Source organism: Bos grunniens, chromosome 6 (genome assembly GCF_055505025.1).
Source record: "Bos grunniens cultivar Pamir isolate PY7600 chromosome 6, Bosgru_T2T1.0, whole genome shotgun sequence".
NCBI classification, from domain to species: Eukaryota; Metazoa; Chordata; class Mammalia; order Artiodactyla; family Bovidae; genus Bos; species Bos grunniens.
Window position 1 is genome coordinate 506962 of NC_141170.1, and position 13468 is coordinate 520429.

General features: G+C 42.1%; 1 protein-coding gene and 1 long non-coding RNA gene across 2 annotated transcripts in view; one reads left to right on the forward strand and one right to left on the reverse strand.

Moving 5' to 3' along the window:
* The first annotated feature begins 39 nt into the window (after positions 1-39).
* On the forward strand, positions 40-3728 carry LOC147370140 (uncharacterized). The gene is made up of 2 exons (XR_015165053.1): positions 40-204; positions 1991-3728. It is a non-coding gene; the product is annotated as an uncharacterized LOC147370140 (long non-coding RNA).
* The window catches only part of LOC147370141 (transmembrane emp24 domain-containing protein 11), a 29228-nt gene continuing 18112 nt past the window's right edge, over positions 2353-13468 (reverse strand). The window contains exons 3-5 of the mRNA XM_086404446.1: positions 4397-4522; positions 3552-3698; positions 2353-2525 (exon numbers count right to left, since the gene is read on the reverse strand). Of these exons, the coding sequence (XP_086260572.1) occupies positions 2376-2525; positions 3552-3698; positions 4397-4522 (423 nt within the window). The 3' untranslated portion in view covers positions 2353-2375. The remainder of the gene's footprint in view (positions 2526-3551; positions 3699-4396; positions 4523-13468) is intronic.

Below are 13468 nucleotides of genomic sequence, written 5' to 3' on the forward strand. Positions count from 1 at the left end.
TCTGAGCCCGGCCCGAGGCCGTGACTCCGCGCCTGCGCGCCAGAGCCTGCCGCTCCCGCCCACAGGCGCCCGTAAGGTACCGAAGCAGGAAGGGACGGGGTGAGGATTCCACTTTGCCGTCTGCGGGTTGTCTCGGCCGCGCTCACTCCAGCGCTGCGGCGCGTGGTACTCCCGGACCCGTGTGGGCCCCCCGGCGGCGCCGAGGTGGGTGCGCCGAGGCTGCCGAGTCTCAGGGACCCTCCCGGGGGCCGCGGCCTCACAGGAGGCAGTGCCCGGGCGAAGGGTGGAGGTGGCCACAGGGAGACGGGACGTGTGCCGGCCTTGAGCGCGCTGCGCTGAGCTGACCGGTCACGAGGCCCTTGTTCTGTGGTGGTGGTGGTGGGGAAGGGTGAGGGGCCTTGAGGGCTGCAGACTGGTGGTGGGAGAGGAGAGGCCCTGGGCCATGAGGGACCAGTGGGGTCAGAGGAACAGGAGGTGAGGGGCCGGGAACCCTGGGGTGGGGTTCTAAAAGATCAGTGGGCCAGGACAGGGTGACAGGAGGGCTTGGTGGATCAGGGTAGGGTGTCACTGGGGCCCAGGACCAGCTGACCTGGTCACATGGTGAAGATGGGCCAGGCGGGGCCAGGGCCTTGCTTGCCTCTGGCATGGGCATATGGAAAGTCTTGACCTAAAAAAGATTGTTTCCCATTTACAAAGAGATAGGAGAGCTGATGGAAAGGACTGTTCTATTTTTTGTAGCTTCTAAGGAACTTGTAGGAGAAGGCAATGGCACCCCACTCTTGCCTGGAAAATCCCAGGGACGGAGGAGCCTGGTAGGCTGCAGTCCATGGGGTTGCTAAGAGTCAGACATGACTGAGCGACTTCACTTTCACTTTTCACTTAGATGCATTGGAGAAGGAAATGGCAAACCACTCCAGTGTTCTTGCCTGGAGAATCCCAGGGACAGGGGAGCCTGATGGGCTGCCGTCTATGGGGTCGCACAGAGTCGGACACGACTGAAGTGACTTAGCAAGGAACTTGTAATTAATTTAGAATTTAGAGAAGGACTTCCCTGAGCATCTAGTGGTTGAGACTCTGGGCTTCCAGTGCAGGTGATGTGGGTTCCATGCCCAGTTGGGGAACCAAGATTCCACATGCTGTGCAGTCCAAAGGAAAAAGAAAATTAGAGAAAATGAAGGGAAGCTACCTTCATATTATTTCACACCTCATGGAATGCCCCATGCTCTCCATGGAAGAGCCGTTTCCATCACCCTGATCCAGGTGGAGGGGGATCAGGTGGGACCTGCAGAACAAACTTAGTTCAGAGGAAGTCTCTGTGCAAAAGGAGAAAAGTGGCCTTCTTTCAGGGAAACAGGAAGACTCAGAGATTCAGGATGACTCTGACTGGAGTGGTTTAGGGAAAATATGTACCCCTCTGTCCCAGGCTGCAGCTGGGAGCGTCCTGTGGCCATTGGACCTTGAAATGGGACTGGGTCCAAGTTCAGATGTGCTTTGATTGCAAAATACACCTGAGTTTCCAAGACTTCTTATCAAGAAAGAAAAGTAAACTATCTCATTCGTCATTTTGTATTGATTACATGTTAAAATGGTAATGTATTTGATGTATTGGGTAAGTATATGTCACTAGGGTTAATTTTACTCTTTAAAAAACCTTGTTTAATGTGGCAACCAGAAAACTTTAAATTTATGTATATGGTTCACATTTTATTTCTATTGGACAGGGCTGATCTAGTCCAAATTTAAAAACAGGGTCATGTGTTTATTCTGTCAAACTCAGAAGCTGTATTGTTAAAATGACATTTTATCAGTGTTGTTGTTCAGTCTGTCGGTCATGACTGGACTCTGTGACCCCATGGACTGCAGCACACCAGGCTTCCCTGACCTTCACCAACACCCAGAGCTTGCTCAAACTCATGTCCATTGAGTCGGTGATGCCATCCAACCATCTCATCCACTGTTGTCTCCTTCTCCTGCCTTCAATCTTTTCCAGCATCAGAGGCTTCCAGTGAGTCGGCTCTTTGCTTCAGGTGGCCAAAGTAGTGGAGCTTCAGCATAAGTCTTTCCACTGAATATTCAGGGTTGATTTCCTTTAGGATTGACTGGTTTGATCTCCTTGCAGTCCAAGGGACTCTCAAGAGTCTTCTCCAACACCACAGTTTGAAAGCATCAATTCTTCGGCGCTCAGCCTTCTTTGTAGGCCAGCTCTCACATTCATACGTGACTGTTGGACATTTTATCAGTGTTACAATGCTATAACATCAGTTCCAACCTTAGATGTCTTTGAAATCAGAAAATAATGACACTTACGAATATATTTTATTAACTCAAACATTATGCAAGGTAGAAGGTAATTATTTGCTTTTATTTTTTTATTTTTATACAAGTTTCTTAGCTATGAAGAAGTCTTTAAGGGACTTCATTTGGAAAATTCCAACTGAGATAAAGATTAATGTTTGTGTAAATGCCCACCATAAGACGTTGCTGTTTGTATCTTCACTGGTCATTCGAAATTTTTCTTCACGGTCCTATATAGAAGAGAAATATGCAGGTTAGGTTTCTTAAGGTGCTTCATGCATGAATTTGAGGGGAAGGTGCTGTATACATTCAAGGTACTTAATGTCACTCAGGTAATATCTTATGCCAAAGAGCAGTGTCTGATTTTTCTAAGTTAAGGTGTGTTTTTAGCCAAAGATAAGGAGGAGGCGTCATATTTTGGTGTAAAATATCAAGTATTTGATCTGTTACTTCATATGTTTTATTTGTTAGCATCAAAGTGTATGTTACCTAATTGATACTTTTTTTTATCATTCCAGTTCTTACTTTACTTTAAGCTGGGCACTGGGCTCATTTTATTTTCCAGATAAGGAAGCTGAAGCTTAGAGACAACAGAAGGTTAGTGAGTGGGGGCAGATTCAGGCCCACATCCAACCAGGGTCCGCTGAACACAGTGACCTGGGAAACACATAACATCACAGGAACAAAATAATGCTGTAGAAAGTGGGCACCCTCGACTGCAGATGCACAGGGTGTGTTGGACTGCTAAGTCGCTTTAGTCGTGTCCGACTGTGCGATCCCATAGACGGCAGCCCACCAGGCTCCCCTGTCCCTGGGATTCTCCAGGCAAGAACACTGGAGTGAGTTGCCATTTCCTTCTCCAGTGCAGGACAGTGAAAAGTGAAAGGGAAGTCGCTCAGTTGTGTCCGAGGCTTAGCGACCCCACGGACTGCAGCCTACCAGGCTCCTCCATCCATGGGATTTTCCAGGCAAGAGTACTGGAGTGGGGTGCCATAGCCTTCTCCGGGGTGTGTTGGAAGCCCTTATATATTCATCTGTGAGCTCACAGCCCTGAGGCAAGCGAGCCGCAGTCCCTTTCCTAGAGGAGCTCACAGGCCAGCAGACGGCGGAAGAGCACGCCCACCAGCCCTGCACATCCACACAGCCCTGGATAAACCCAGGAAACAGGCAGCTTACTCTTTCCCTGGTTCGGGGGCTTAGTCAAGAATCATGTTCCTGGCAGGAAGAGGGATTGTAAGCTGATTAGGCAGACTGACCCTTTGATAGTTCTGTTCTTTGACTATTTGCTCAATTTGCTCGATTAGATGTTCAAGCTTGAAGCTAACTTCATTAACTTTGTCCTTTGCTTGAGTAATGGCTGCATCAAGGTCATGTTCTCCAACTCGAATATCTAAGTGGATCCGCTGTACAAACAGTAAAAGGGAAGAAACATGTTTTCCTGTGGCCGCTCGTTTTCCTTACTTTGCCCTCATTGTGTCCTACCAGTCCTTCCTTTTTCTCCACCCCACAACCCCCGCCACCTTTCTGAGAGTAAACACTCCTTCGTTCTCTTATTGCCTCCCCGCCGCTCCATTCCAGGTTATACTCGGGAGTCTTTCATTGTCACAAGCATGCATTAAATGGCACCTGCTGCCCTGAAAGAGCAACTGCAGCTTCCTGAGCTACGTCCTCTAGATTTCCGGGCACATGCCTTTGGCCCTGAGACAGTTTGATTACTCTCAGGAAAAGGTGCTCTGCATATAACTAAATTTCTGATGCCTCAGAACCTTTAGAAAATATCCAATCACCATCTACCGTGTAAGAGTTCCATTTATTGGGATTCCATTATTAATTCACCCTTCAGCCTTCAAGTGTTTTCAAGCCTGAATAATCACAGTTCTCTCAACCTTCCCTCCCAGTTCTCATTTTTCAAGCCCTTTAATCAACTTCGTGGCTCTGCTTTGAACCCCTTCCAAGCTCTCCAGCTCCCTCTTTAGTTGCTGTGCTGAGATCTGGGTGCAGGACTTTAATATGGCCTGGGCATAATGGTTCTGCATATCATTGTCACGCCCGAGTAATGCTGATGCTGTTCATTTGCAAGGACACGGGGGCATTTACTTACCAGCTTACTCCCTCCAAATGACACAAGCCTTGTAGAATTAGATTGTAAGCAAATGATGTGTTCACCAGGTGAATGTGAAGTGAAATAGAATGTTCCTTGTGGGCCATATAACTTTGACAGTAATACCTAGGATTAAGGATTTCCATAGTGTAAGTTCATTATTCTCTATACTCCATTAAAAAAATAAACCATCCCTATGTAATCTAGTGAAATTTGTGCCGTTCTTAAAGAAGAAATCAAATTACCGATAACATGAAAAATATTCAGTCTTCCTCCCAATCAATGAAGTACAAACCACAGTTAGATATTCCTTGTTATCAGATTGGCAAAGACTTAAAAGCATCTGGGGTGGGGATAGTATTGAGAAATGCTACCTCTGAACACTGTTTTGAGAATGTACATTGAACAGCCATTTCAGAGAATGGTTTGGTAGTACATATGAAAAGTTAAAGTGTATCTAACCATTGACCCAGCAGAGCTACCTATAGAAGTTTATCCTATGGAAATGCTCAAGTAGACAAAGTTATATGTAAAAGCTATTCAGTGTAATGGTATTTATTTTAGTTTGCATTTCTGAAATAACTAATGGATTTCAGTAGGGACTCATTAAGTTTCAGATCAGTTCAGTCGCTCAGTCATGTCCGACTCTTTGCGACCCCATGAATCGCAGCACGCCAGGCCTCCCTGTCCATCACCAACTCCCGGAGTTCACTCAGACTCACGTCCATCGAGTCAGTGATGCCATCCAGCCATCTCATCCTCTGTCGTCCCCTTCTCCTCCTGCCCCCAATCCCTCCCAGCATCAGAGTCTTTTCCAGTGAGTCAACTCTTCGCATGAGGTGGCCAAAGTACTGGAGTCTCAGCTTCAGCATCATTCCCTCCAAAGAAATCCCAGAGCTGATCTCCTTTAGAATGGACTGGTTGTATCTCCTTGCAGTCCAAGGGATTCTCAAGAGTGTTGGAGAAGACCAACACCACAGTTCAAAAGCATCAATTCTTTGGCGCTCAGCTTTCTTCACAGTCCAATTCTCACATCCATACATGACCACTGGAAAAAAACATAGCCTTGACTAGACGGATCTTTGTTGGCAAAGTAATGTCTCTGCTTTTCAATATGTTATCTAGGTTGGTCATAACTTTTCTTCCAAGGAGTAAGCGTCTTTTAATTTCATGGCCGCAATCACCATCTGCAGTGATTTTGGAGCCCAAAAAAATGAAGTCTGACACTGATTCCACTGTTTGCCCATCTATTTCCCATGAAGTGATGGGACTGGATGCCATGATCTTCGTTTTCTGAATGTTGAGCTTTAAGCCAACTTTTTCACTCTCCACTTTCACTTTCATCAAGAGGCTTTTTAGTTCCTCTTCACTTTCTGCCATAAAGGTGATGTCATCTGCATATCTGAGGTTATTAATATTTCTCCTAGCAATCTTGATTCCAGCTTGTGCTTCTTCCAGCCCAGCATTTCTCATGATGTACTCTGCATAGAAGTTAAGTAAGCAGGGTGACAATATACAGCCTTGATGTACTCCTTTTCCTATGTGGAACCAGTCTTTTGTTCCATGTCCAGTTCTAACTGTTGCTACCTGACCTGCATATAGGTTTCTACTACTGCAGGCAGGAATCCCTTAGAAGAAATGGAGTAGCCATCATTGTCAACAAAAGAGTCCAAAATGTAGTACTTGGATGCAATCTTAAAAATGACAGAATGATCTCTGTTCATTTCCAAGGCAAACAATTCAATATCATAGTAATCCAAGTCTGTGCCCCAACCAGTAATGCTGAAGAAGCTGAAGTTGAACGGTTCTATGAAGACCTACAAGACCTTTTAGAACTAACACCCAAAAAAGATGTCCTTTTTATTATAGGGGACTGGAATGCAAAAGTAGGAAGTCAGGAAACATCTGGAGTAACAGGCAAATTTGGCCTTGGAATATGGAATGAACAGGGCAAAGACTAATAGAGTTTTGCCAAGAAAATGCACTGGTCATAGCAAACACCCTCTTCCAACAACACAAGAGAAGACTCTACACATGGACATCACCAGATGGTCAACACCGAAATCAGATTGATTATATTCTTTGCAGCCAAAGATGGAGAAGCTCTATACAGTCAGCAAAAACAAGACTGGGAGCTGACTGTGGCTCAGATCATGAACTCCTTATTGCCAAATTCAGACTTAAATTGAAGAAAGTGGGGAAAACCACTAGACCATTCAGGTATGACCTAAATTAAGTCCCTTATGATAATACAGTGGAAGTGAGAAATAGATTTAAGGGGCTAGATCTGATAGATACAGTGCCTGATGAACTATGGACGGAGGTTCGTGACATTGTACAGGAGACAGGGATCAAGACCATCCCCATGGAAAAGAAATGCAAAAAAGCAAAATGGCTGAGGAGGCCTTACAAATAGCTGTGAAAAGAAGAGAAGCAAAAAGCAAAGGAGAAAAGGAAAGATATAAGCATCTGAATGCAGAGTTCCAAAGAATAGCAAGAAGAGATAAGAAAGCCTTCCTCAGCAATCAATGCAAAGAAATAGAGGAAAACAACAGAATGGGAAAGACTAGAGATCTCTTCAAGAAAATTAGAGATACCAAGGGAACATTTCATGCAAAGATGGGCTTAATAAAGGACAGAAATGGTATGGACCTAACAGAAGCAGAAAATACTAAGAAGAGGTGGCAAGAATACACAGAAGAACTGTACAAAAAAGATCTTCACGACCAAGATAATCACGATGGTGTGATCACTGACCTAGAGCCAGACATCCTGGAATGTGAAGTCAAGTGGGCCTTAAGAAGCATCGCTACGAACAAAGCTAGTGGAGGTGATGGAATTCCAGTTGAGCTATTTCAAATCCTGATTAAGTTTAGGTGAAGACAAATGAAAAATTGCTAGTAAGAGAGACTGTTACAACAACTGTATCTGTACTAAAGGTGTCCACGATATTAGGGGTAGGCCGCATAGGGTCCTATTGTTGTGAAACCTATTATTTGTAAAAGTACATGTGCTTAGAAGAAGATTCTAAAGGTTCCAAATATTCTAAAGATTCCAAGCTATTAGGCAAGTGTTTGTTGGGGACATTGACTTTTCTGCTTAGTACATTTCTGTAATGTTTGATATTTTAAAAACAGCATAGGACTTCCAGTCTGGTACATGAGGAGCTTGGAAGTTGTTAGTCTGTCTTAACAAGTAAAAAGCTGCATGAAAAGAAAGTCAGTTCTTAGATCTGTCAGAGAATTGAGGTCCCAGGGCAGGCTACTTCCCTCAAAATTGGAGACACAGACAAATGCAGACAGTCACAATGTACAGAGCAAAAGGACCAGCACTGGGTTCCTTTACCCAGCATGTCATGTCTAGCTTCCAACAACAACAGAAAAATAGCAAGGCATATGAAAAAGGTGAAAGACATAGTTTGAAGAGACAGAACAAGTCTCAAAACTAGGTCAGATATGGCAGAGATATTGGAATGATCATGTCAGGAATTTAGAAAATCTGTGATTAATATTCTGTGGTCTCTAATGGAAAAAGTAGACAATATGCAAGAACAAATGTGAGGAGAAAGATTGAAATTCTATGAAAGAATAAAAAAGAAGTGCCAGAAATGAAAAACACTAACAGAAACGAAGAGTGCCTTTGATGGGCTCGGTGGACTGGACAGGGCTGAGGAGAGACTCTTGAGCTTGAGGATACGTCCACAGAAATGTTTAAAGCTGCAAAGCAGAAAAAGATTGGAAGTAAAAAGGAACAATATCCAGGGACCACAGGATGACAGTTAAAGATGTAACATACATGCGTTGGGAGTACCAGAAGGTGAAGAGAGAAAGTAACAGAACAAATAATAATAGCAGAATTTCGAGTCAGCATCAGACACCGAGCGGCAGAGCTGGGAAGCGCAGAGAACACCAAGCAGGAGGAGCGCCGATTGAGCCGCACCGCGGAGAGTCACAGAGGCCACAGACGCCAGAGGTGAAGCCTGGGAAGGGGCCAGAAAAGGCCCTTCTGTATAGGGGAGACGAGAGTCAGGCACAAGTCCTCAGAAACCATGCAAGCAGGAGAGTAAACATTTAAGGTGTTGAGAGGGGAAAAAAAAAAACCATCAATCTAGAAATTCTGTATCCTGCAAAACTCTCCTTCAAAAGTAATAGAGAAAGCTTTTCTCAAACAAAAGATGAGGGAACTTGTCACCAATAGACCTGTCTCACAAGGAATGTTAAAGGCTCTTGACATAAGTATAATGATATTGGTCAGAAACTTGGATCTATGTGAAAGTTGTAAATGCATTAGAGAAGGAATAAGTGAAGGTAAAATTAAAACTTTTATTTTTCTTATTGTTAACTGAGTTAATAGATACTTCTTTCAAAATCATAGCAATGTGTTTGATGTTTACAGTTTATGTATAAATTAGTAACAGCAAAGATGCGAGGGATGGGAGATAGGGATTAGGACTGTTTTGTTATTATAAGGCACTTGTGTTATCTGTGAAGTGAAACATTGTTATTCAGAAGTGGACTTGGATTGGTTGTAAAGGTAAATTGCAAGCACTGACAGAAAGTTAAAAGAAGTGTAGTTGATAACCAAGAAAAGATAAAATGAGTCATAAAATAATTAAAACCACAAGAGACAGAAAAAGAGTGGAAAACAAAAATAGGAACAAATAACAAGGGTAGCAACCAGAAAACAGTAATAAATATGATGATATTAACCCAGCTATATCAATAGTCACTTCGAAAGTCAGTGGTCTAAATGCACCATTTAAAACAGATTGTCAGAGTGGATTAAAAAAAACAAAAACAACCATCTACGTATTGTCTATAAAAACCCCCACTTTAAATGTAAAGACACATATAGATTAAAAGTTAAGGGACAGAGAAAAATGTATATGTTAACTTTTAGCCAACCTTAATCGAAAGACAGCTGGAGTCATTATGTTAAATTCAGACAGAGTAGACTTCAAAACAAGGGAAATTACCAGGAATGATTACGCAATAGAGCATTATGTAATAATAAAGAGGTCAGCTCTCCAAGAAGACAAACCTTAATGTGTATGCATCTAATAACAGAGTGTCAAAGTATATGAAGCAAAAACTGATAGAACTGCAAGGATAAATGGAGGAGCTCGGTGTTATAGTCAGAGACATTGATCCCCCCCCATCAGAGGTGGACAGGTCCAGCAGAAGATGAATAAGGATACAGTTGAGCTCAACAGCATGGTCAACCAACTGGATAATCAGTATCCATAGGCTACTTCATCCAACAAAGCAGAATACACATTCTTTGCAAGCTCACATGGAACACTCACCAAGACAGACCACATCCTGGGCCACAAAACACACCTTAACACATTCAAAATCATAGAAACCACACAGTGTGTGCTCTTAGACCATAATGGAATTAAAGCAGAAATTAATAAAGATAGACGGAAAGTCCCCAGATATTTAGAGATTAAACAGCACACTTCTAAACAGCTCATGAGTCAAGGAAGACGTCTCAAGAGAAAAAGTATTTTGAATTATCAACACGAAGAATCTGGGAAGGTGGTGGTTGAGGAGGCAACAGGAATCTGTGTTGAGACAACAGTTATCCTGGGAGGATCTGTCTGATGGAACTATGTTGGAACTCTGGAGTCTGTTGAAGTCTTGCCACTTCCAGGGGGAAGACTTGGACAGTAAACTGTGATTGATTTTGGTGGATTTCAGTTCTCAGACAGTAGCAGCCACTCCCCCTCCCCCCCGCTCCCACCCCAGCCTCATGGCCGGCAGCTGTGCAGGTTTTCCTGGGGCAGCCTGCACACAGCCTTTAGAAGCCAGGGTAGGCATAACAGACCCTGTCCTCCAAATGTCAGGGACTTTTGAGGTTATTATATAGAAAGGATTCTCAATAAAATTACCAGCAGATTTCTCATCAGAACTTTGGAGAACAGAGGCAGTGGGCAGATACATTCAAAGTGCTTAAAAACAAAAACAAAAAAAGCCAATAAGCACATGAGAAAAAAAAGCTCAACTTCACTGGTCCTTAAGGGCATGCAAATCAAAACTACAGTGAGCCTACCTCGCACACATTAGAATGGCTGCTATAAAAGACAATAAGTACCGGCAAGAATGTGGAGAAAGTGCAACCCTTGTGCATCATTGGTGGGAATGCAAAATGGTGCAGCCACTGTGGAAAATAGTGTTGTGGCTCTTCAAAAATATGAAAGCAGAATTTCTGTTTGATCCAGTAACTCTGCTTCTGGATATATACCCAAAAGAATTCAAAGCAGGGTCTCAAAGAGATATCTGTACACTCAGGTTCACAGCAGCATTATTCACAATAGCTAAAATGTGGAGCAACTCAAATGTCCATTGACAGATGAATGAATAAGCAAAGTATATGGTATATGTGGTATATGCATACAATGAAATATTATTCAGCCTTAAAAAGGAAGGAAATTCCAACATGTGCTACAACAGGGATGAATCTTGAGTGCATTATGATAAATGAAATAAACTAATCATAAGAAGACAAACACTATGTGGGACAACTTTATGAGATACTTAGAGTGGTTAAAATAATGGAGTTGTTTAAGGGGTGTAGAGTTTCACTTGAAAGACTGAAGAGTTATGAGGGTGATGATTATACAACATTATGAATATATTTAATATCACTGAACCATGTACTAAGTAATTATTAAGGTGAATTTTATGTATTTTTAAAATCTCAAAAAATATTTGAACTAAAATGAAAATACAACATAATCAAAATTTGGGAGTCACAGTGATAGAAGTATTCAAAGGGGAATTTATAATATTGAATGCATGTATTAACAAGAAAGTTCTAAAATGTATTATCATCTAAGCCTAGGAAACCAGAAAAAAGAAGAGCAAACTAAATCCAAAATAAGTGTAAGAGGAGAAATAAGATCCATGCTAATAGAAGCTAATGCAGAAATCAATGAAAACAGGAAATAAAGTAGAGAAAACCAATAAAACAAAGCTAGTTCTTTGAAAGTATCAATACAATCAATAAACCTCTAGCTCAGCTAACGAAGAAAAAAAGAGACCCAAATTAATAATATCAGAAATGAAAGAAGAGTGTTACTACAGGTCTCATGGGTATCAGTAGGGTCGTTGAGGAATACGAGGGAATGAGGTCATAGAGGAATACTATGAACCATGCTGTGCCCGCAGACTTGGTAATCTAGATGAAATAGACCAATTCCTCGAAAGGTGCAATTTGTCACCAGTCACACAGAAATAGACAACCTACACCTAGTACCGAAATTGAATAGATAACAACTTCCAAGCAGGAAGCCCCAAGCCAGGATGGGTTCACTGGTGAATTTCACCAAAGATTTAAGTAAGAAATCCGACATACTCTCTGCAGTCTTCCAGAAGACAGAGGTAGACAGAATACTTTTTACACCGTTTTCTGATGTCAACACTACCCTAATACCAAAGCCTGAGAAAGACACAAGAAAACTATGGACCGTTATCTCTCATGGACATAGATACAAATATACTCAACAAAATATCAGCCAACTGAACCCAGAAATGTATAAAAAGAATTATACACCATGGCCAAGTCAGATTTATTCCAGATATGCAAGGCTAGTTTGATATTTTTAAATCAATTAATGTAATTCATCACATCAGCAGCTTAAAGAACATGATGTGGTCTTATCAATAGATGCAGAAAAGGCATTTGACAAAATCCAACATCCATCATGGTAAAAACTGTCAGCAAACTACGAATAGGGGAACTTTGTCAATTTGATTTAAAAATCTACAAAAACCTTACAACTAACATAATTAATAGTGAACAACTAGAGGTTTTCCCACCAAGATCAGAAAGAAGACTAGCATTTCCCCACTTGCTATTCCTTTTCAACATCACAGTTCAATTCCTAGGTAATTCAGTAAAAGAAGAAAAGAAAAAATGGTATATAAGTTGGGAAGGAAGAAATGAAGATGTGTTTGTTCACAGATGATAGGATTGTCTATGTAGAAAATTCAAAATAATAAAAAACTTACCAGAACTAATAAATGATTATAGCAAGGTTATAGGATACAACGTTAATATGTTAAGTGAATCAGTTTCTATGTGTCTGAAATGAACAAATAGAATGTGAAATGAAAAACAATACCATTTACTTTCAGTTCAGTTCAGTTCAGTCACTCAGTCATGTCCGACTCTTTGCGACCCCATGAATCGCAGCACGCCAGGCCTCCCTGTCCATCACCAACTCCTGGAGTTCACTCAGACTCACGTCCATCGAGTCAGTGATGCCATCCAGTCATCTCATCCTCTGTCGTCCCCTTCTCCTCCTGCCCCCAATCCCTCCCAGCATCAGAGTCTTTTCCAATGAGTCAACTCTTCACATGAGGTGGCCAAAGTACTGGAGTTTCAGCTTCAGCATCATTCCCTCCAAAGCAATCCCAGGGCTGATCTCCTTCAGAATGGACTGGTTGGACCATTTACTTTAGCATCCACACAAATGAAGTACTTGGATATAAACAAAATATGTGAAAGATACATGAGGAAAATTTTAAAAACTGATGAAAGATATCAAAGAAGGCAAAATACATGGAGAGATATGTGTTCATGCCAAGAAGACATAACGCTGTGGAAATCTCAGTTGTTCCCAACTTAATCCATAGATTCAACAATCCCAGTTTAAATGTCAGCAAGTAATTTTGTGAATATCTACAAGCTGATTCTAAAGTTTCTGTGGAAAGGCCAAAGATCCAAAATAGCCATCACGGTATTGAAGAAGAATAAAGTCAGGGGCTTGACACTCTTGATTTCAAGACTTACTGTAAAGCTACAATAACCAAGTGGGATGTTGTTGGTGAAAAACAGAAAGACCAGTGAACCAGAACAGGGAGCCCAGAAACATAGCAACACAAAAGCGGTAGCTGACCTTTGACAAGGAGCAAAGGCACTTTAGTGGGAAAGGCAGTCTTTCCAACAGATGGTGCTGAAAAATGGACGTCCACAGGCAAAGAAACGAATGCAGATGCGGACCTTACACCTTTTACAAAAAGTAACTCAAAAGAGAGCACGTATCTAAACGCAAAATGCAAAACC